At 40.5% G+C, this 23180-nt stretch overlaps 3 protein-coding genes across 13 annotated transcripts in view; 1 reads left to right on the top strand and 2 right to left on the bottom strand.

The window, feature by feature from the left end:
* LOC121921989 (zinc finger protein RFP-like) overlaps positions 1-23180 on the bottom strand; it is an 85932-nt gene that overhangs the window by 29423 nt on the left and 33329 nt on the right. The window lies entirely within an intron of this gene.
* On the bottom strand, positions 149-19605 carry LOC121921949 (E3 ubiquitin-protein ligase TRIM39-like). 8 transcript variants are annotated; one of them, XM_042450722.1, is made up of 8 exons: positions 19470-19605; positions 12367-12886; positions 9583-9681; positions 7738-7968; positions 5947-5969; positions 4467-4582; positions 2364-2444; positions 149-1299 (listed from the first exon to the last, which is right to left on the bottom strand). In XM_042450722.1, exons 2-8 carry the CDS (start codon positions 12793-12795, stop codon positions 740-742), a joined length of 1539 nt encoding a protein of 512 aa, XP_042306656.1. In that variant the 5' UTR covers positions 12796-12886; positions 19470-19605; the 3' UTR covers positions 149-739. The 8 variants fall into 8 exon arrangements, with proteins under 8 accessions (XP_042306656.1, XP_042306655.1, XP_042306654.1 ...); XM_042450721.1 differs by lacking the exon at positions 19470-19605 and adding an exon at positions 18462-18780; XM_042450720.1 differs by lacking the exon at positions 19470-19605 and adding an exon at positions 18064-18385.
* LOC121921965 (zinc finger protein RFP-like) overlaps positions 17998-23180 on the top strand; it is a 20837-nt gene continuing 15654 nt past the window's right edge. The window contains exons 1-2 of one of the 4 annotated variants that reach the window (XM_042450764.1): positions 17998-18127; positions 20857-20997. The gene's annotated coding sequence lies outside the window, so the exon portion shown is untranslated. Of the gene's footprint in view, positions 18128-18227; positions 18285-18560; positions 18703-19393; positions 19528-20856; positions 20998-23180 lie in introns of those variants that run through there. The other 3 variants (XM_042450766.1, XM_042450768.1, XM_042450767.1) reach the window with 3 other exon arrangements.

The following is a 23180-nucleotide window of genomic DNA, read 5'->3' as shown; positions in this document are numbered from 1 at the left end:
TCTCCCATCTAAACTACCAGGCTTGACCCCACTTAGCTTGAGATCAGGTGCTTGTAGGATATTTAGGCCTATATCTTGCACTCAGATAATAATAATTTTAAAAAATACCACCTCTTATTTACTGGTACATAAAGCACTTTGTCACAAATGGAACTTGGCAACTTTTATTGAAACGGCACACTTTTCCTCAAGGAAAAGCAGCAGCATTTAACAGTTGAGAGAGAATAAGGATGAGAGAGGCACTAAAATGGCTTCTGAGTGAGTGAGGCTAAAGTGGAAGCAACAACCATTTAAGTATATAATATGCTGATCGTCACTCTGACGTACCCACATTCATGCTTCCTGGAACCAATATATTTACTACCACTCCAGAGTGACCAAGATTGTTCCCTGAAAGTAACTTGAAGTAATTCTATTCATCTCCTTCTCTAGCCATTCACTTTTCCTCCAAAATGATTAAGATTGTTCTCTACTCAAGTAACTACGAATCTTTTTGTTTACCATTCACTTTTCTTCCAAAGCGATTAAGACTGTAATTAAAAGTAACACTACTGAAGTAACACTACTCCTTGTTTAGCCATTCACATTTTCCGTGGGGTGAAAGGGGAAAAAGTGAGCTAGAGATAGGATTGACCTCTCTCTTAAGAAAAGCTAACAGAAAGGTTATCTTTCTTGGACAATCTTGAAATTCCTACAATTCTGGGAGTTATAGTGCTAAAAGGTTTCCCCTGCAACTCTACTAAAGCATCAACAATGTAATTCTCTCACTGTCCAACCAGAAAAAAGGGTGGATCCTCTCGCTAGCAATTATGGCCGAACTGAAACTATAAATGAATTCATCTGTGTCTGCATTGGAGAAGGCCACTCGGCCCTCTGAGCAGTCGAGGCACACACGGATCTTCTCTGGTTTCTGCCTTAAAATCAGAACGGTATCATCAGTACCTTCTTGGAGCGCAAACGCCAAGAGCCAACGAGAGCAGAGTAGATCTCTCTGGCGCCTTCCCACCACCCAGACCCCTTTCTGAGGACCACGAAGAGTGTCGTCCCTAGCCACAGACTCCCTGGCGATTCCTAGAGCCCAATCACGGCCCAATCCACACACCTTCACCTCCCAATAATGCCTCCCTGAAGTGAAACCCTGACGGCCCAGAACACAGGGCAAAAATCTAAATCCTCTAGGACGTTTAGGCAAGGAACGATCAGGCAAAGAGTCAAAATATCTGCGATACTCCACTGTCCTCAGGTCTTGAGAAAGAAAGAGATGTATATTGGCTGTGTCTTGATCCAGAATAACTTGCACTGCAGGTCAGAAAGAGACCAAGAGAAAGAACACTGTAATTTGTATATACAGCTCTTCCCTATATAAGCACCAAACAATGGAGATTATCAGACAGGGGATGGGAGTGAAACCTGTCCTAATCCCGTCTGTGACAGAGATTGCACAAAAGACATGCATACATTTGTGCTGATCCTGTCATTAGCTGTCAGTGAAGTGGAATTGCATTAATGTGTTCCTCTGTTAATACAAAATGAAGAGCAAGGACTGGACAATTCCACTTCACTGACAGGACAGTGATGGAATCAGGGTGGTGTCATATAAGTCATTTGCGTGATCACAGTCAATTGCAGTTGACAAGACACTCGCAGGATAAGTATGACGTTGTATGAAAATCTTCTCGCAATTGTGCTATAAGTACAGAAAAAGGATGGGACAAGGATGTTTCGTCCCCCATCTGATAATCTCAAATGTGTGTGTGCCTTTAAATTGTCTGTCAATTTATGGCTATCCCATAATTTCATAGGGTTTTTTAATGACAAGGAATATTCAAAAGATGGTTTTGCCAGTTCCTTCTTCTGAAATAGCTCTTACAGCACCTGGTATTCATGGATGGCCTCCCATCCAAGTAGCAACCAGGGTGACCCTGCTTAGCTTCCAAGATCAGATGGGATCTGGTGCCTTTAGGGTGTTGAGGCCTACCAAATAATTTTGTTGCCAACTGCCTTTGAGTTGACCTTGACTTCTGACAATCCTGTGAATGAACCATCCCAAGAGATCTTACCCTCTACAGCAATGGTCATCAAATCGTGGGGCAAGACCCCCAGAAGGGGAACAAGGGTTGTCCTGAGGATGAAGTGGAGGAGGAGAACAGGGAAATAAAGCATTGCAAAGCAAAAATGGGAAGGAATGCACTACATTAACTTCATTCACTGGACAAAAAGTGGGATATGAACTCAACTATCAGATAAATTAATACGTTTAGTTTTCCTGACAGCTCTTCTCCATTTTATCTGATGCACAGGGAAGGACTAAATCACACTTTTGTCTTCTGCTAGTTATTACAGGTTTGCATTTCAGACCTTACCTCTGTTGCCTTTTTGTTCCTCTGATAAACCTCTTTTAAATCTCTTTCTTCCTCTTCCTTTCAGTATTAGAGCCATTTCATCTTAAATTAATATAAATGAACAAGAACAATGAATGACAAAATGTGGGTCAACTGGGCAACTCAGCACCATTAAGTTACCAGCCTGGCATCCTTTTAGGGACACACACTACATTTCTCTTACGCCTGTGCATGTCTTTTTTGGGGATGCTGTGAGGGACGGTATTTATTAATTCATTCCCTCCAACCGCACACAGCCTGTAAGCCAGAGCCTTCCCACCTCTAAAGAATAGGCTCAGTCTCTTGAAGGCAAAGGTAGATGAGGTGGGAGGAACAAAGAAGCAGTAAGTTTCCAAATTTCCCCATGAAAACAAAGTAGGAGCTGAATGGGGCAGAAGGGAATGCACCTGGTAGGTTGGGAGCAAATTCATACTACATTGGAGGAGATAATATGGATTCCTACAGGGGACTGAAAGAAGCCAGGATTGCTAATGCTTCAGCTGGCTTATGTTAAAAATCTGAAATGGTGTTTTGTTACTGGCTACAAACCTTGGGTCTTACAGCCTTTAACCTAAATACAGGCATAAAACTGGTTGTCAGTTTGGAGAAATATGCTTGAAAATGTAAAAGTGTGACTTGGAGAACATTCAGGACAACTCTGTCTCTGTGGTTTTGATACAGGAAGAACAATCAACAGATCAGACAGAGAGTTAGGCTTAGGGAACAAAAAAAATCAGGCTGCTTTATCTATTTTTATATGACTTTTTTTGCAGAATGCACATAATCAAGGGCCTTACTAAGGAGCTTATCGCTTGGCTTTTAAATTTGGCTTATCTCTATCTGGCAGTGAATTATAAATACCAGATGAAACTACAAATCCCACAAGATGGAACCGTGGAAATTATAAAGTGGCATTAATGCTATAATTATATAGTGTGGATGCAACTTGGGTTAGAACAAAGACCAGAAATACTTTCCAGACAGTGGCAGAATTTTTGGGATGAGGTGAACAGGAAAAGTTGGAAAGTGGTTTGTGAGATAAGAAATCTGATGTCACAGTTACTATTAGGAGCAGAGAGAGCCTGGAGAAGGCAATGAAACAACACAATTAAGAGAGAAATTCAGTTTCCAAGTGTTCACACCTACTAAATCTGCCCAAAACAGTCCCAAAAACTATTTTTCAGGGACAGACTGGTAAAGGACTTAGGCAAACTGAAACACAACTTGGGAAACTCTGAGCTGAGTTATCTTTTAATACAGGCTCAGTCTTCCTTATCCAAAATGCTTGGGACCAGAAGTGTTTCAGATTGTGGAGTTTTCCAAATTTTGGAATATTTGGATACACACAATCAGATATCTTGGACATGAGACCCATGTGTAAACCATACATTAATTTATGTTTTGGATACATCTCATACATGTAGCCTGAATTTAATTTTATGCATAATATTTTAAATAATTTTGTGCATGAAACAAAGTTTGTGTACACTGACCCATCAGAAAGCAAAGGTGTCACTATATCAGCCACCGTGTGGATAATTTTGATTATGGAATACTTTGGATTTCAGAATTTCAGGTAAGGGAGGCTCAACTTGTACCAAGAAAGAAATAACAGCAACAATAGGGAGATCATGAAGTACCTTTGAGATAAATGAAAGAAAGAAGTTGGCAGCGGCCCTATACAGACAGCCAAAATAAAGCTGCTTCAAGTCACTTTGGGGGTATGCTGTTTAAATGATACATGTGTCCTAAGAGTCCAGAAGCTGAACCAAAGCCACGCTCCAGTCCTAAGGACTGGAGTGCAGCTTTGGTGCAGCTTCAAGACTGTTAGGACGCATGCATCATTGAAACACCGTACTGTACCTCCAAAGTGACTCGAAGCTCAGTTTCTCAAGTGGTGCTTTAGTTTGCCTAATTTTTTTATCAGTCTATCCAAGGTAAGGAATCATATTTTCCTAAAAACAATTTGACAGAATACAGCTCAGTGTAGGGTCCACTCCTGCGTTTCCCATGCCTAATTCCTGTAAATGAACCAAAGCAATTCTTCTATTTAAAAAAAATCAACAACCTTGCAACAATGCATACCATTGAATGTCTTCAACACATTACCCAGGAAAGTTTTCCGATCACAGAATGTCTGGATTCTTGTTTTCAGTTCTGTTGGAAAAGTCACTGGATTTTCTAGCTTTCTGTCATCAAACCTGAAGGGGGCAAGAAGAAAATCTGACTGTTCTTGAAGCCTATCTTTTAGATTTAAAAACCTAAGCCATATATAGAATATACAGCCATCTTTAAATAAAGCTCTTTATAAGTTTGGAGAAGATGTAAGGTTGACCCTGTTACTGGGTAAAGTGGGGCAGTCATCTGGAGGATGAGGTGTTCAGGGAAAGAGGTCTGCATCCCCAAAGCTCAGAACATGGAAGTTTCAACTTACAGAGTGACTCATAATGGGTTAAACATTATCACAAAGGCACAACAAACCTTTATTTTAAAAATAATGTAATGTAATTAGTGAGATGAACTGAGCTTTGGCATGTAATAAGTAACCATTTCTAGTTATTTTTAAAGTTATTTTAAAAAATTCAAAAAAAATTCATGCCACCCTCTTTTCATTCCTAAGGTGCCTCTCTGACACACAATGAAAAGCTAACTAGTAGTACGATTCCCTAAATTGTAAATATGGTGTTGCCTACCATAATTTTGTTGGAAGATAAATAGTTTTACATCATTTCTGATTAATGGCAATCCTATGCTAAACCCTATTACGGGGCCTTCTTGGCAGAATTTGTTCAGACAGGGTTTGCTCTTGCCATTTCTCTGAGGTGGAGAGAGTGTGACTTGCCCAAAGTCACACAGTAGATTTCCATGGCTGAGTGGAATTCGAACTCTAGTGTCACAGTCCAACAGCTCAGACCATGATACCATGCTTCATCTTTCTTCCCCCAATTAATGACAACAAATTACTTTTGAGTTTTGCAGAGAATCAGACAATGTATTACTTTTTTCAAAAAAGAAGTCCAATTCAAAGCTTTGCCCAAGCTAGCTTGCTGCCTTCCAGTGTGGCACAAGACACTGCCCCATCCTCAGGACTGAAGAGCCCTGTCCAGCTGTATTTTGTGCACTGAATGAAAAGTGACACCATCTTGTGCTTTGCTTCAGATAGGAAAATGTTTCAGGCTAGCCCAGAACATATTCATTTGCCATTTTGGTTTCTTCTTCTCTTCCCAAAACTGTCTCCTGCAGCAATAACGACTTTACTGATCATTAAAGAACTTTTATCATAAAGCTGTATGAAAAAGGTGATACCTGAACATCATTTTTCTCTTCATTGTTTTTGTCCTCCACTACCACTATTCTTGTACAATTTTTTTAAGCTCATAAGCCATTATTTTAAACAGTAAGCAGCTCAAATGCTTGGCAGACAGGTAGCATATGAAGGAAGCAAACATGCAAACATACACACAGACGCATGTACATATTTGAGTTGTCTGCTGGGAAATGACATATTATGAGTGTGGGACAAATACCATTCCAAGGATCAAAGAACACAAGGGGAGCAACGTACCTTACGAAGCTCTTTCCAAATTCCTATGTGGGGAGAAAGAAAGTATTACTGAAGAGATCAGCTTTGCTCTCCATATCAATGGATTCTGCATCCACAAATTCAACCATCCATGACTTGAAAAAATTCCAAAAAGTATATATATCCAATAGCAAACCTTGATTTTTCCATTTCATACAAGAGACACCATTTTACGATGCCATTACAATCATTCCTCCTTTCCTGCGGACCTGAGGTCTGCTGCCTCGAATATTCACGGAGGCGCAACCTCCATTATTTCCAATAATACAAAAGGATTGCTTTGTGTTTGTAACATACTGAATTACTGAAATTGGTTTAGTTCTAACATCAACATGTTGTAAACAACTTTGGTTGCTGAATAAAGCTCTATGTTTTTCACTGAGGTTAGTCAGTACATGACGCGGTTCGTCTCCTTTCTACATTATTAAGATCAACAGCCTCCTCGGTTCTCTGCTCCTGGGGTGGAAACTGGGTGTTATCTTCCCACTACCCACTGCCAATTCTTTTCCCTCAATATAAGAATCAAAAGGTCTAACCCCAATCCCTGCTAGAAACCTCCAGAAGGCAAAATCTTGCAGCTGTTTCTTTCTTTGCTTCTTTTTAAAAAAAAGTCTGAAATAACTTTTTTTTGCTGGGGGAATGGAATGTAGCCTAAAAAGGTGTGGAGAAATGGGCACTCTATAACAGCCCAGTCTTGGTTCAATCCAGTCTAGCTGCTTTCAAAATGAATCTAGGGCTGGATGTGTGTCAACCAGTCCTAGATGAGGGTCACACTCCCCCCGAAAGACAGTATTTATAGTTTGGGGGTGTTCCTGGATCTGTCTCTCCAAATGTTATCTTAGGTTGATGTGGTGATCAAGAAACCCTGTTATCAGCTTTGCCTGATATGCCAACTGCAACCTTTCCTAGAATCAAATGACCCACAGAAGGTAGTGGATGTGCTGGTAACCTCAAGCCAAGTCTGGAAACTCCAGCAAGTTCAGAATATGGCAGCCAGACTGATTACAGGTACATCCAGGAATGATCACATTAACACCTATCTTAAAATTACTCCATCGGCTGCCAATTAGTTTCAGGGCAAAATACAAAATGTTGGTTATTACTTTTACCCAGGTTATCTACAGGCTTGTCTCTTCTTGTACAATCCGCCTCATACACTCAGATTGTTTGTAAAATGTTTGCTCCAACCAGCCAGGCCTAGACTGGCAATGGTTTCCCAGAGGAACTTTTTTTCTGCTGCCCAACTGCAGTGGTCTGCCAGAAAGCAGCACTAAAGACATATCTCTTTCAGCAGGCCCACCCAGTCCATTTTAAATTGTGACTTTTTAATTTGTATATTCTAAAGAATGTTTTCTTGTGAATGCATTTTAAAGGTTTTACAGTAGTATACTGTAACTATTGGTTTTATGGGTTCTTAATTGCGTTTTGTATTTTAACGTGCTGTACTCTACCTTGATTCCAGAGGAGAGGAGAAATAAAAAATGTATTATTATTATATTATTATCATGCCCAGTTCAGTAGACAGTGTTGCTACTACATATTCCTGAAGAATAAAGATATTCATGCTGGTTGTTATCGATTCTCTGCCTTACCCTGAATATGTATGTTATATGACTGTGTATTAATAGAAGTTGTATTCTTGAATTGTTTTATATTTTTATAACAGTTTTTGTAATGGTTTTTATAGTCTGTAACCCAGCTTCGATCCAATGGGAGAGGCGGGGAAACATAAATAAAATTTATTATTATTATAATTATTATTATTATATTCACCTGCAAAAACTCCATGTCATCATCCCAATATCGGTCTTGCTTCTCATAGTAGATTTCATCGACATAGCTGGCTTGACTCTGGGCTTTGGCCTCATAGCTCTTCTTACTGTCCACAATCGTTTTCTCCAGTGCTACGAGGTCCGACATCCACATAGACTCTTGATCCTCCAGAAGCTGGTGTAGCCTCTTGAACTCTGCCACTACTTTCTTCCTCATGATCTCAGTCTGCTTCTACAAAGAAATAGCAAAAACAGACAAAGCGAAGGTCAACTTGAGGGATTGCGCTACCTCGAGTGTTAAGCAGGAAATAAATGGAGGGCTACAGTTGTTTACCCCTGATCAATTGACATTCCACTGTCTGGGGAAAATAAAGTTTCCAGCCCTTGGATTCCCAGACACATACTGGTTCAGGATCCAGTGTTTGTTGTTGTTTTGTGCCTTTGTTTCCAATGTACTGTGACCCTAAGGCTTGGGGTTTTCTTGGTAAGTTTCTTCTGAGGGGAGTTGCCTTTGCCATCCTCTGAGGGTGAGAGAGTGTGACTTGCCCAAGGTCACCCAGTGAGTTTCATGGCAGAGCCGGGATTCAAACCCTGGTCTCCAGAGTCATAGTCCAATGATCAAACCACTACAATAGTGTTCTGATTTGTAAAAGAACAGGTGGGTGACAAGCCTGATTGTCCTATTCTTCTCTTCTCCTCTTATATACATGGCTACAAAGATTTCTTAGCTTATTATAACACAGTTTACCTGCAATGACTTGAACTGGGAAACTATGCTTCGTGTACTCCTTAGAAAACAGGATTATAAATCAAGATCAATCCAGTGTCCATGATCCTGGCTTATTAGAAAGTAAGTCAGTTTCCCAATTTTGCAGCTCAAATTAAAACACTGGTTTAACCAAAACTTGAAAAGGTTATTTTTTAATTCCAGCTCCCAATGGCAAAGCTGGTTGAAGGACTCTGTTGTCAAAAAAGTTAGTTTTCTAAGCTGTAGGCCTTGACAAGCCAGACGTTTTTCTCTAGCTAGGTGGGCAGTATGGAATTGTAAAACATTTATTCAGCAAAAACATTAATCTGCATCTTGGGAAGCTGTTCATCCATGCTTTGAGGGCTCTAGCCATTTTTGCCCTCTTCACCTTCCAAAAGCCTATGTTTGTTGTTTTGTGCCTTCAAGTCATTTCTGACTTAAAGTGACTCTATAATGGGATTTTCTTGGCAAGATTTACTTAGAGGAGTTTTGGATTGCCTTCCCCTGAGGCTGAGTGCATGCGACTTGCCCAAACCTAGTGGGTTTCATGGCTAAGTGGGAAATCAAATCCTAGTCATCAAAGTCATAGTCTATGACTGAAATCATGTCACACTGCAGGAGTGTTTAATATGTCTTACCACAAAAGCCTGTGGGAATAGAATCATTTATCACTCCTCCCAAGAGTGAACGCACGTGACAAATGCCGATAGGGTAGTTAACAGAACAGGGCTACAGAAATAGAAAGCATCAGCATACTCAGAAAACCTGTAGCTTTGCAACAAAGCATACATCAATCAATCAAATCAAATCGAAGAAGGTCTCCTTCCCAGCAATCTAGTAAGAACTGGACATGCGAACATGGTCATTGGGGGGGGGAAGCACAATATGTAGATGCCTGGAAATGTTCTGATTACAGGGAGTGGTTGATTGGAACCCAGAATGGAAGTTTATGCACAGTGTATACTGCAAACTTTTATTGCAGTTCCAAATTGTAAAAATGAACTTTATGAGTTAGGACTTTGTAACCAGGATGCTTTTATTTTATTCAAATTTTTGCTGACTGAGTTTCAATGCCTTTGCCCCCCGTTTTGTTCCTACCAGCCAGTCTCTTGGTTTGCCTTCAGCATTTGACCTGCTGGTGCAGAAAAGATCTTGTCCCATTGTCATTACTTGATTCAAATAGCCTTCAATTTGATCCTGAGGAGAGAAATCAAGGTTAATCAGGGACCAGAAAGCAAGCACACACTATAAAGCCCAGCCACATACATGTCTGAAGGGAGGGTCTGATGTTCTCCTTGATTTTCTCTCTTGATCAACAAACCCCTCTAGTCCACTCACTTCCATGCCAGCATTCTTTAAACATGCCAGTCAGATGAAAAACCCACAAAAAACTCCTCTAGAAAGTTTATCCGCTCTGCAGGCCCTATTCTTGCTGAACAAAGCAGGAGGATGAAGTGATTGCAAAAGAAGCAGCAGGAAAAGAAGGGAAAGAAGAGGATAACTGACACAAAAAACGAGTAGAGTACAATATCCACACAACAGTGATACCTTTATTCAGTCAACCAAAATGCAGAACTATACAATGCCAACTTTCAAAGCCCAGCTGGCTTCTTCATCGGGCAAGAGGTGTGAAAAAACATACAGGAGAAAAACAGTAACAGCTGACCCTTCATAGCCATGGATTCTTTATCCATGGATTCAACCATCCATGGCTTGAAAATATTCAAAGAACATATACATTCCAAAAAGGAAACCTTCATTTTGCCATTTTATATAAGGGACACCATTTAACCATGCCGTTGTATTTAATGGGATGTGAGCATCCATGGATTTTGGTATCCACAGGGATCCTAGAATCAACCCCCAGTGGATACCAAGGACCCACTGTATAAAATGATGTCAATCACAGACTTGCATCTTCTCAAGTTATTTTGTGGGGGAATATATATATATATATATGCAGGACTCTTTTCCTTCTGGCCATGTGGCACTGGGAACAAACATTCCAAAGTCCAGGAGATATTGTAAAATTGGAATCCCATTAGCAATACAAAAAGGTACTTATTCTGAGATCCAAGATGTCATCATTCTCAGTGCCACATGGTCAGAAGGAATAAGGACCTGGTTGCATAGAAATCCCTCCACAGAACAACACAATGCCTTGAAAAAAATGCAAGCCTGTAACTAACATAGTCATTTTATAATTTTTCCCTCTTGTATGATTTTTAATGTACTTTTGCCTGATGAAGATGTCAGTGAAGCTTCAAAAGCTTGAATCATCTATTTTGTGCATTCTGGTTGGCCAAATAAAAATATCACCATTTTGTGGATTTTGGATGTTATTGTTCTTTGCTATATGGCCAACACGGCTACCTCCAAAAAAATAAGTATAGATTTATTAAGAAGCATGTGGTGACGGCGAGAGGAAAATAAAGTTCAGCAAATTCTGCCTGAAATAGAGAACCGAGGTCCAAAATACACTGCAGAAATAATCTAGTTTGAGACCACTTGGCTGCCTGACTAAGTGCTAGGAATCCTGGGAACTGTAGTTTATTGGGGCACCAGAGCTCTGACTGAGAAGGCTAAATGTGTCACAAAACTAGTTCCCAGAGTTCCCTAGTACTGAGCAAAGGCAGTTAAAGCGGTCTCAAACTGGAGTATTTCTGCAGTGTGTTTGGATCATCTGAGTCTAGTACCCATGTCTGTGCTTCACGCCCAAGAAATCTTCCTATGTTTTAATACTGAACTGCCTGGGAATTTTTCATTGCAAATAATGTAACAGTTTATGAAGAGAGATGACCTACGTTTCCCAGAGCCTGGAAAATGGCTTGGACGCTAGCTTCCAGAATCCCCAGCCAGCACTGACCACGTTGGCTAGAGATTCTAGAAAGTGTGGTCTGAAAAGTAACTCTTTCAAGTGCCTTATATACAGTGGTCCCTCCACATTTGCTGGGGTCAGGTTTGAAGGACCTCCATGAAAGTGGAATGTGCAAATTAAAAAAGCACTATTCTTTTTACCTGAGAGAGCCCCTCTCTAGGACTCTCAAGGTCCTCCAATGCAACTCTGTGGTTAATATCTGCCATAGGTTGGTCACAGAATCATGCTGGAGGGCCTACAGATACCTAGAGAAGTGTTTTCTGTAGGAATGTTTGAGTTCTCCAGCGCAACTCTGTGGTCAACATCTGCCACACGTTGATTATAGACTCATGCTGGAAGACCTACAAACGCTTAGAGAAGTGTTTTCTCTAAGAACTTCCAAGGTCTCCAACGCAGGTCTATGGTCAACATCTGCCATAATACAGAAAACACGCAGGGGCAGCTGTGTTGGCCATTGAACAAATCCAAACAAAAATCCATCAGTGATACCTTTATTGGCCAACTGAAATGTACAATATAATTGTTGCAATCTTTTGAAGCTCTATGGGCTTCTTCATCAGACAAGATGTTACAAACCAAAGAGGAGAAAATATAATTGGAACTGTTGGTCAGATGCCTGCATGTTGCTTCAGTCCTTAGTAAAGATGATATGCTCCCTATTGCTGCATGGCTAAAAGGAGGGGGAGCCTGCCTGCAAAAGATATCCTCTTCAGCATACCATCTTTACTAAGGACTGAAACAACATGCAGGCATCTGACTAACATCTCCAATTGTCTTTTCCTCCTGTTTGGTTTGTAATATCTCTCCTGATGAAGAAGCCCATTGAGCTTCAAACGTTTGCAACAAGTATATTGCAACATTTCACTTGGTCAATAAAGGTATCACTGATGCATTTTTATTTGGATCTGCCAGAGGTTGATCTGGAATCTCAAGAATGGCTTTCAGCTGGCTTGAAGCCACCATGTGACCTTTCCAAACTCATCCCATAACCAGAAAATTCCTACCAAATACTTGCTGCGATTTGTCACATTGTGACTCTGGTGAGTGTCTGACTTCATGCACAGCCCACAAAGGGCAGTCTGGTCATCTTCGCAGAAGTAGTTCAGGCTCTTCTGGTGTGTCTCACAAATGCCCTCTTTCTCAACCTCTTCTTTGGCACGCTCCACCACTTGCTTAGTTTCTTCCACCAGATGGGCCAGTGGCTCATTAGGTTTGAAGGTCTTCGTTGAAATCGGATAATCGCACCGAACGCAGGCGTCCGATTTGGGCATCTCTTCCCAGGAACGCAGGAGGCAGGCCTTGCAGAAACTGTGCCCGCACTCCAGACTCACCGGATCTGTGAAATACTGGACACAGATTGGACAAAGCGCTTCGCACCAAAGCCACTCCCTGGGACGTTTGGCAGCCATCGCACTTCCTTCGGTGGACTCCATTTCTAATGTCTTGTCTTGTCTCCTTCCTTGATTCTTCACCTATTGGCTTTCTTGTCACAATGAGAATGGAGTTTAAAACCAGACACCAACCCTTAGGGAGAAATGTGAGCAGGTGATTTGGACCATTTAAAAGCAGGATCACAGGTCCATTAAAAACTGGGGTAGGATTCATGTGGTCTTCTAGGGTGCATCTACACTGTAGAAATAATGCAGGTCTATAGCTGCATCCTACAGAATCTGAGATTTGAACTTTTGAGAGCTGCCATCACTCTTTGGCAGTGAAGGTTTAAAATACCTTGTAGAACAACAAGGACTCCATAGGATGGAGCTGCAGCACTTAAATTAGTGTCAAACGTCATTATTTCTACAGTCTAGATGCACCCTTAATTAATGAGTTGGAATTCTAACACTAGTCCTCACCTCACTCCTCCATCCCTAAAAAGGTTTAGTTTTGAGACAGCACATGTAGCAATAATAATAATAAGATCAACGGCAGATCCAAATAAAAATTATTATTATTATTATTATTATTATTATTATTATTATTATTATTATTATTATTTCTTACCTGCCTCTCCCCATGGGCTGAGGCAGGAAATAAAGAAGGAACAAATACAGCTCCAGAATACGATACAATATTGTGGACAATTAAGAAATACAGATCCGTGATACGATATTGTGGACAAACAACAAATACAGATCCACAATATGATATCATGGAGAATTAACAAACACAGATGCACAATATTATAACGATAACAATTAACAAACACAGATGCACAATATGATACTGTGTATATTGAGGATTTAAGCAATTTTGCTTGACTTTTTAGGTCAGAAGCAACATAAAAATTTGATAGTACATTAGCTGAGAAGTGAATAGACTAAGCATTAATATTTTCAACCTTGGGAAGTTGGAAATCAATACAGTTTGTGTATGTTTTGTTAAGAGTTGTGTTTTGGAGAGTTTAGGTTTCTTTAATTATGTATAAGGGGAGGATATAGTGGGAGGTGAGGCTGGGAAAGTAATGTAGTTTAGTTGTTAATGTAGTTTAGTTTTAATGTAAGCATAGTTTAGGCTGGCATTTTGTGGTTTTTGTGGAATGTGTTATGCACTATGTGTGTGATAGAGTTGGTTTTTTTGGGTACAGTATTTTTTATTTTTCAAAAACTAGTACAATTATTTAAAAACAACAATTCCTTTGCATCAGTGAAAACACACATCAGTTTAAAAGATAGTCCCATGAGATGTACACACATGAGAACAATCCACATTTCACTTTTATATGGGAGAGAGGTGCTTTGGATTCAAACCACACTGCAGTAATAATCCAGTTGGAAATGGCTTTAACTGCCCTGGCTCAGTGTCAGAGAATCCTGGGAATTAGTCATCCCTCCATATTTGCGGCTTTGATATTTGCAGATTTGATTATTCACGAATTTGATTAATATGTTCTCTCTAGGAATATCTAAGTCCGCCAGTGCAACTCTATGGTTAAATTTAACTAAAAGTTGCATTGAAAGACCTAGAGCTTCCTAGAGAGAATACTCTATTAGGCATTTGTAGCTACTCCAGTGTCAGCTGGACATTGACCACAGTCCTAGAGAGGTGTTCTCTCAGGTAAAAACAGTGTTACTGTTATTTGCGACTTTTCCATATTCATGGGGGTCTTGTTCCCCGAACCCTAGCAAATATGGAGGGATGACTGTATAGCTTATTGTGACAGAGAAGGCTGAATGTCTCATGAAACTACAGTTCCCAAGATTCTTTAGCAGCTAAAGTAGCCTCAGATTGGATTATGGACCTTAGTTATGTTTTTAACTTTTGTATGCTTTTAATGTTCATTTTGTACTGTTTTCACTGGGTTATTTTAATTGCTTGTTTTACTTAAAATTGTAAGGTCTTTAAAGTAAGTGTTGGTGGGTTTTTTTTAATCTTGTGAGTTTCTTTTTTGGGAGAAAGGTGGCATAAAAACTAACTAACTAAATAAATACATGTAAATATTCATAGTTTAAAAATCATCTGAATAAATCAGAAAAAACAATTTCTTGACAAAATCCCTATTAATGGCAGCTGGAATTGGGTTCCCCCAGACCCAGACCTTTCCCAGCTCTGAATCAGACCCAATACCACTTGCAAGTTGCAACTAACCTGGAAGAAAGAAGAACAAGTAGTTCTGGAAACCAGCCAACTAGCCAAAGAAAGGAATAACAAGCAAGGCACTATTGGAGGGACTGGGCAGGAAACACGCGTACCAGACAGATCTCTTGGGATCCAGCCATCCCAAGTGAAGCTAGCAAAGAAAGTTAAAGAAAGAGGGCTGCAGCTTACCTACCAGGAGGAACCTTACTAGAATAAGCCAAAGGCTCAGCACAGCTGGAATCCTCAGCAGAGACAGCAGCACATCTGAATGGGCAAGCCAGCATTATTTATTTGCAATGCCTTCTATGGAGATGCTGCAAGGGGTTGGATGATTCCCCCTGGGAGCCAACCGCCTGCCTTGTCTCTCAAGATCTCCCTTTCCATTGGTAGAAACAAAAAGGCAGAGCGTTTGAAAAATTCCATCCAGCCAGTTTAGTTTTTAGGAAACAAGTGGGAAGAATATTCAGGAAAAGGGGAGGAGCTGCTGCTCCAAGAAAAGCTCAAAGATTTAAAAGTTAATGCGTGCTTCTGAGTCTGGCTCAATAAAGTAAAATAACATAAAATAAATGGAGGACTTTTTTGTTATTCCTCCTGGGCAGAAGATTGGAATGGAGGAGGATAGGTCCTGGAAAAAGGAGGACCCTGAGGCCTTAGCATTCAACAACAGAACAATACAGAGATTAACATGGAAATCACTCTATAGGTAGGGAGGAGTGATTTCCATGTTAATCTGTGTATTGTTCTGTTGTTATGTATTCCACTCAATTCTCTGAAGATGCCAGCCACAATGCTGGCAAACCATCAGAAACAAACTCTTCTAGAACATGGCCACATAGCCTGAAAACCCCACAAAAACTAAGGAGGACCTCTGGTTGAACCTGTTCTGAGAAAAATTGGAGGATGTTACAAAACAAAAGCTAAAAACGCTGCTATCAATGCCAATGCATGCCTCTGAGTTATGCTCCAACAGAGGATATTTGGGAATGCCTCCTGGGCAGAAGGCTGGAATGGAAGACAGGTCCTGGGAAAAGGAGGACTTCTGGTCACCCTGGAGGCAGCAGAGTGTAGTGGTGTGAGTGTTGGACTCTGATCTTGGAGTAATGGGTGTTCTAAGCTACCCTTGAGTTGACCTCCACTCATTGGAACTCTGTGGATGAGACACTTCCAAGCCCCCCCCCACTCTGCTTTGCTTGCATCCTACAAATTTATAGCCATAACCTCCCCAATCAAGTCCATCCATCTGGCATGTGACCTTCCTCCTTCACACAAAGGAGATTGGGAGTTTATCCCGTGACTATCCCAGAAAAAATTGTGTAATTACACAAAACAATTTCACACAACATCGCACAAAAAACACCATTATTTTAATTTCCTCATTATTGGTTTGTTGTTGTTTCCACCTCAACCCATGAAGAGAGGCAAGAAAGAAATAACAGCAACAATAGGGAGATCATGAAGTACCTTTGAGATAAATTAAAGAAAGAAGTTGGCAGCGGCCCTATACAGACAGCCAAAATAAAGCTGCTTCAAGTCTCTTTGGAGGTATGGTGTTTCAATGATGCATGCATCCTAAGAGTCTGGAAGCTGCACCAAAGCTGCACTCCAGTCCTTAGGACTGATCATGGCTTTGGTGCAGCTTCCGGACTCTTAGGATGCATGTATCATTGAAACACCATACCTCCAAAGTGACTCGAAGCAGTTTTATTTTGGCTGTCTGTACCAGGTCAGCATGAGCTTTTGTAGACTTCAATCTACTTTCTCAGATACATCTGAGGAAGTAGACTTTAGTTTAGGAAAGTTCATGCTGCCAACTTCTTTCTTTCAGTTAGTCTCGGTGCTACAAGATCACTCTACATACTGATTCTACAGACTAACACAGTTATATCTTTGAACAACAATAGAGCTGCTTCAAATAGCAGGAAGGTTTGAGGCATGGCCACTACAGTCCTAATGTAATCTACACTTCTCTCTTTAATAAAAATATTTTCACTGCAGAAAGGCTCATTCAGAATTTAGAAGGCCATGCTCAAAATGGAGGACATTTTGGAATCCCTCTTGGACTGAAGGTTGAAATGTATGACATGCCTTGGAAAAGGGGGACATCTGTGAGAGAAAGGAATGTTTGGATTTAACACACAAATAAATATATGTTCATATATAGATATATGTATAAATGTGGGTATAACTGTATATATGAAGTGAGTAGAAATAAACTTATGAGTGTAGAACTTAGATAGGCCCTGTAGTATAGAAGACAGGAATGGTTTTTAAAATATACACCACAAACACATTCTTTATAGGGAGTGTTTGGATTTCAGGCCCCAGATAAAGAAAAAATTGGTTACCCTTGCAAAACATTATTTTAGTAATGTGCCAAAAATACAAGACACAGTGGGGTGTTTTTTTTAGTTTAAGATACTAAACTTGTAATAATTGTGGGTGTACAAGCTTCAAAAGCAACACACATTCCTTTGAGCTAATATATAAAGGCCAACCAGATAAAGAAAGAAGTGGGAAGCTCAGGCCACTGTTAATTGCAATAGATTTCATTTTCTTTCCTAAAAGGTAAACTAAAGTTCAAGAGATTTTTTCTTCTGCACATGCTTAATGATGGCTCATGAATATTATACTTCACACCTATGAATCTATAATGACTAATTTAAATGAACATGGATTGTATAAAGTAGTATGAAGTAGGTGTTGAAAAACAAACAAATGTAATGAGAGTTTCTAGAGTTTGTACATCAGCCAATGAGAAATAAGTTAAGGAAAACTGCAACAGAAAATGACTTATAAATATTGTGTAAAACATCAGACAGGTGTGCCTAGTTGCCACCCCTTCTTGCAAGATTGTAGAGTACGCCCGCGTCATACGCGGGTGCGCTTTATGCAGCTTTCAGCATACGCTGAAAGCAATGCAGGGAGGAAGGGGCGGCACGTCCCATAGGGATTAATGGGGTGTGTGCCAATGGTGTGTGCACGCTGCTGCACTGCCACACCCACAAGCCTCGTTCATTTAAATGGGGCTCGAGCATACGCGTAAAGCAAGGGTGCACTGTAATTAATAAACTGGAAATTGCTGCTTCACTTGTTTTATCTTGATTAATTTGATTTGATACTTATACCTCACAGTCTGGTCACTCTTGTTTTGCTGGCTTGAGTGTTACACCAGCACTTGGGTTTTGTTGGGTGAGATTTGCTTTAATTTTTAAAACCTCTGTATGTATACTGCAGTCAGTGCATGACTCCCTCAGACTTCTTGGGAGGAGAGGCCTTTTCTTTTCAATAGAAAGAAAGAGACCTAGAAGTGTTTCTAAAGCAGACTGAGACTGAGGCCAAAGCTGTGGTAAAATGGCCTCCCCTCAAACCATACAGGATGGGAAGGGTCTCTAGGGACAAAAATATGTCTTTGTTTAAGTTCCCCAAGAAATTTCTGGATGCTGCACATGGTCCCTGGGCTGCTCTTCTCCTAGACCTTGTTCAGTTTAATGGAATAATGGTAGTTGGTCATTAAATTAATAACCTCAAGTAGAGTGCCTCATGACAAGGGTATGAGAGGCCTTAGGCGGCCATATTTTCTCTGGAGTCATTCCCTTGTAACTCAAAGGGATTTTATTTCTGTTTGGAATCACATAGAAACTTTAAAGAGAGCCTGTGTGGCATCATGGTTTGAACATTTGACTATGACTGTAGAACAGGGTTAATATTATCCTTCTTAACAGTTGAAATAGAGGTAGGAATAGAACTTCCCCATTTTATAGCAGGTAAAAGAGTGTTTTATCTGAGAGGTTTCTGTGCTCTTTATAAATAATTTTTTACTGTTACAGCCACCAAATTATATTGTTCTGCTAAAAGTGTCCCACCACTAAGAGGACAGGAGACTTTTTAAATATCTCCATGTCTACTCTTACTAGCATCATGGATGTTATTTACAATGACATTTCCAGCCATGTGAATGTTTGGACTCCAAACGGTCTGATTCTGAAATCAGTTAAAAATAGAGATCGTAGAGTAGAGAAAAGTAGAGAAATCTGTTAAAAGTAGAAATTGAAGGTTTACCAACATCTGGTATTAACCTATCAATTTTAAAAAAACTTATAAATTTTAACTTGTTTAATATGAGGGGAGGACAATAGCTGGAATTACTTCAGGCATGGTTTCTAAAACCCATTTTGTTTAACAATCAGAAAACAAGCAGTTTAAAAACACTTTCAACTTATATCCCTTAAAAAGGAACAGAAAACAATAAACTAATAATAAAAAACGAGAAGGCAGAGATTCAAGGCTTTGCCACAAAATGTGCAACTTCTGTGAGACAATGTCAAAAGCATACTCCCCAAAATATTAAAATGCTTAATAGATAAGGATACTGGGAGCCCATCTCTGAGTCACTTATGATTATGTGAGTGGATTAGGAGAGCAAGCTGGGGCCAGGAAAAGGACCAAGGGTGAAATAAATATTTCTAAGGAAGGAAAAGCCTCAGATTGTATTGTTATAAAGTAAAGGGAGAAGAACCCTGTCAACCATTACAGTATTTCCTTCGGTCGCTGTCTTGGGTTTCTGTTAATTATATGTCAGTAGGGCACTGGTGCGTTGATAATCTCACAGGATAAGCCTCTGTTCTTCTTACGAACTCGTTTTGTTTGGAAGGGTGTACTTTATTGTTTTTTTAAATTTAATTTTTGTATATATGCTGCAACCTTTGATCTCCAGGACATTTTAGTCTTGGGAGAGGCCAATGTCTTTTCAATGGGAAATGCCCTAGACAGACTTCTAGGCCTAAAGCAGGCCTAGGGGGCGAAGCTATGGTAAAATAGCTGCCAAAATAGCCATCAAAGCTGCAGTAGAATGGCTGTGAAAATGGTCATCAAAGCTGTGACAGAATGGCCTTCAAAATGGGCATCAAAGCAGTGATAAAATGACCCCCAAAATGGCTGCCAAAGCTGTGATAAAATGGCCCTCAAAATGGCTGTCAAAGCTATGGTAAAATGGTTGTCCCCCAAACCCTAGGAGACATGAAGGGTCTCTAGGGGCAAAAATATGTATTATTTTAAATCCTTATATTTCTGGGGCTGTGCATCATGGCTCCTGGGTTGCACTTATCCCAGCCCTTGTTCAGATGTAGGGAATATGATAGTTGTCATTAATAACCTCAATGGGAGGGCATTCTGAAAAAAGGGAGAGGCCTTAAGCGGCCATATTTCTTTGGAGCCATTCCCTTGTAATGCAGAGGTATTTTATTTCTGTCTATAATCAGGCAGAAACTTTAGAGCCATTGTGGTGTCGTAGTGTGAGTGTTGGACCAGGACTCTAGAGACCAGGGTTTGAATCTCGCTCAGCCATGAAAACCCACTGGGTGACTTTGGGCAAGAAGTCACACTTTCTCAGTGATCCATCAGTGATACCTTTATTGGCAACCGAAATGCACAATATGCTTGTTGTTGCAAGCTTTTGAAGCTCCATTTAAAGTCTATTTGCATCTTAACAGGGAGGGATCCCTCTTTGGCAATAAAACATGTCTCTGTTCCAGTGAGGTCACAGGCCTCTTTGTAGGCAGAGAACAATGCATTCCTCAAGAAGTCTCCATGTTTTTTCCCCTCCTGTTTGTAACATCTTGCCTGATGAAGAAGCCCATGGAGCTCTGAAAGCTTGCAAAAAGTCTATTGTGCATTTCGGTTGGCCAATAAAGAAAGGCACCACTGATTGATTTTTGTGCATGTTCTCCATTGAAACATTAGAGCAGCTGATGATTGGCTGCATTGTGAAGCAAAGTGGCTCCATTCCTTGGATCCATCCAATCACAAGGAGCCCGGCTCACTTTTCAACCAGTGCCCTTGGGAGGGAAGCCCAGTCGAGACTCTTCTGGCAGAAATTTCGATTTCATTCTCTTGCTGCCTGTTTCGCTCTTGCTTTCCAGACGCCTGAAGACCTGAGCGCTGCTTGAGAAATTTCCTAAGTGCTGCAAAACTCTTGAGTTTCACACCGTAAGAGCCATCCTTGCTTGGGCCCCTCGGATTGGGAGCCCTCTTGAAGCAGCTGCCTCAGCCAGACTTGGAAGGTAAAGGTTTGGCACTGGCTTGGCAGCCCATCTGGAACATGAGAGGGATGTACACTCATCCCTCCATATTTGTAGATTTGATTATTCATGGATTTTATTAATATATTCTCTCTAGGAATATCTAGGTCCTCCAGTGCAACTCTATGGTCAACTTTAACTAAAAGGTGCACTGAAAGAGATTCCTAGAGAGAATACTAGGTATTTGTAGCTCCTCCAGTGTAGTTCTATGGCCAGTGTCGGATGTTGACCACAGAGTTGCACTGGAGGACCTAGAGATTCCTAGAGAGGTGTCCTCCCAGGTAAAAACATGGTATTTTTGTTATTTGCGTTTTTTCCATATTCACTGGGGTCTTGTACCCCAAATCCTAGCGAATATGGAGGGACAAGTGTATTCTCTAGTCCCAGAGCCAATATGGTTTGAGCGTTGGAGTAGGACCTGGGTTTGAATCATGAGTCAGCCATAGAAACCCACTGGGTGACTTTGGGTGAGTCACACTCTCAACCCCTTCCCCCTCACCATTCCCTTCTCCTTTTGTGTCATGCGTTTTTAGATTGTAAGCTTGAGGACAGGGAACCATCTGAATTAACTATCCATGAGCCACTTTGAGAGCTATGGAATTTTGTTTGGCACCAGAAGTCTTAATATCTCGCAAAACTGCAATTCCGAGAATTCCATAGTATTGAGCCATGGCTGTTACGCTGGTATGAAATTGGATTATTTCTGCAACACAGAAGCAGCCCAAGTGACTATTGCCAAGTCACACTCTCTCAGCCTCAGAGGAAAGAAGGCAAAGGCACACCTTCTCTGAACAAATCTTGCCAAGCAAACTCTATGATAGGCTTGTCTTGTTGTGTGCCTCCAAATCCTTTTATATTTATGCTGAACCTAAGGCAAGCAACAAAGAAGGTGAACCTATCATGGGGTTTTCTTGGCAAGATTTGTTTAGAGGAGGTTTGCCACTGTCATTCTCTGAAGATGAGAGAGTGTGACTTGCCCAAGTGGGTTTCATGGGAACTTAGACCATGTTCTCCAGAGTCTTAGGTACAAAACACAATTAATCTGGTTTGAAACTGCTTTTACTGCCATGTCTGAATGCCAGGGAATTCTGGGAACTGTAGGTTTTTTTTTGTGTTTTAAATAATTTGTATTAAAATTAAAATTCATACAATGAAAATTATAAAATACATAAATCTATATATATATTTTTCTACATTCTATTACAACCTATCAGAATATCTATAGTTTTATGAGACCTTTAGCCTTTTTTGTCAGAGAGCTCCAGTTCCACAATAAATTACAATTCCCAGGTTTCCCGAGCACTGAGCCAGGGCAGTTAAAGCTTTGTTGTGTATGTATATTGCGTCTGTATATATTTAAGTTGTTTCCAACTTAAGGCAACCTTAAGGTGACTCTGTCATTGGGTTTTCCTGGCAAGATTTGTTCAGAGGAGGTTTGCCATGTGCCCCTGAGGTTGAGAGCATGTGACTTGCCCAAAGTAAGGTCACTCAGTGGCTTTCTATCAGGATGTGTGTGTAACATTTGTTCAGAAGGGTCTGCCATTGCCTTCCTCTGAGGGTGAGTTCCTTGTCCCAGGCTGCCCAATGGTTTAACAGGGTTGAGCAGAGATTTGAACTCTGGTCTCCCAGGGCTGAATCTGTAATGCAGAATGAATACACCTTTACACCACTTCAATTGCCATGGCTCTATCCTATGGACTCCTGGGATTTATAGTTTGTTGTAGCACCAGATCTCCCTGTCAGAGAAGGTTAGAATTTTCTCAAAAGCTACAAATCCTGGAGTTCCATGATAGCATTGACCCATGGCAGTTAAAATTTGTGTCAGACTGCAATAATTTTGCAGTGCAGATTCAGATTCAAGAATCCAAGTCCAGCCCTCCAATTAGGACACCAGGCTGGCTCTCCTGTGGGATGGTTTGGTGGCCCCAGATGTGGGCTCACTTATTTTTACCTTTGTCTTCCCAAGACAGTTACCCTTCCTTGATGCATAAAAGAACAGAACTTCTTGGAGTTCCTTTTTTGGGGTGGGGAGGTGGACTATTATTATTATTATTATTAATTAATTAACCTTTATTTCTAAAGCTCTGTAAATTTACACAGCGCTGTACATACAATTTTTTTAATTGGACGGTTCCCTGCCCTCAGGCTTACAATCTAAAAAGACA

Source organism: Sceloporus undulatus, chromosome 2 (assembly GCF_019175285.1).
Source record: "Sceloporus undulatus isolate JIND9_A2432 ecotype Alabama chromosome 2, SceUnd_v1.1, whole genome shotgun sequence".
Classification (NCBI taxonomy): Eukaryota; Metazoa; Chordata; class Lepidosauria; order Squamata; family Phrynosomatidae; genus Sceloporus; species Sceloporus undulatus.
Note: the sequence above shows the minus strand (reverse complement) of the source record. Positions and strands in the feature narration are given on the sequence as shown.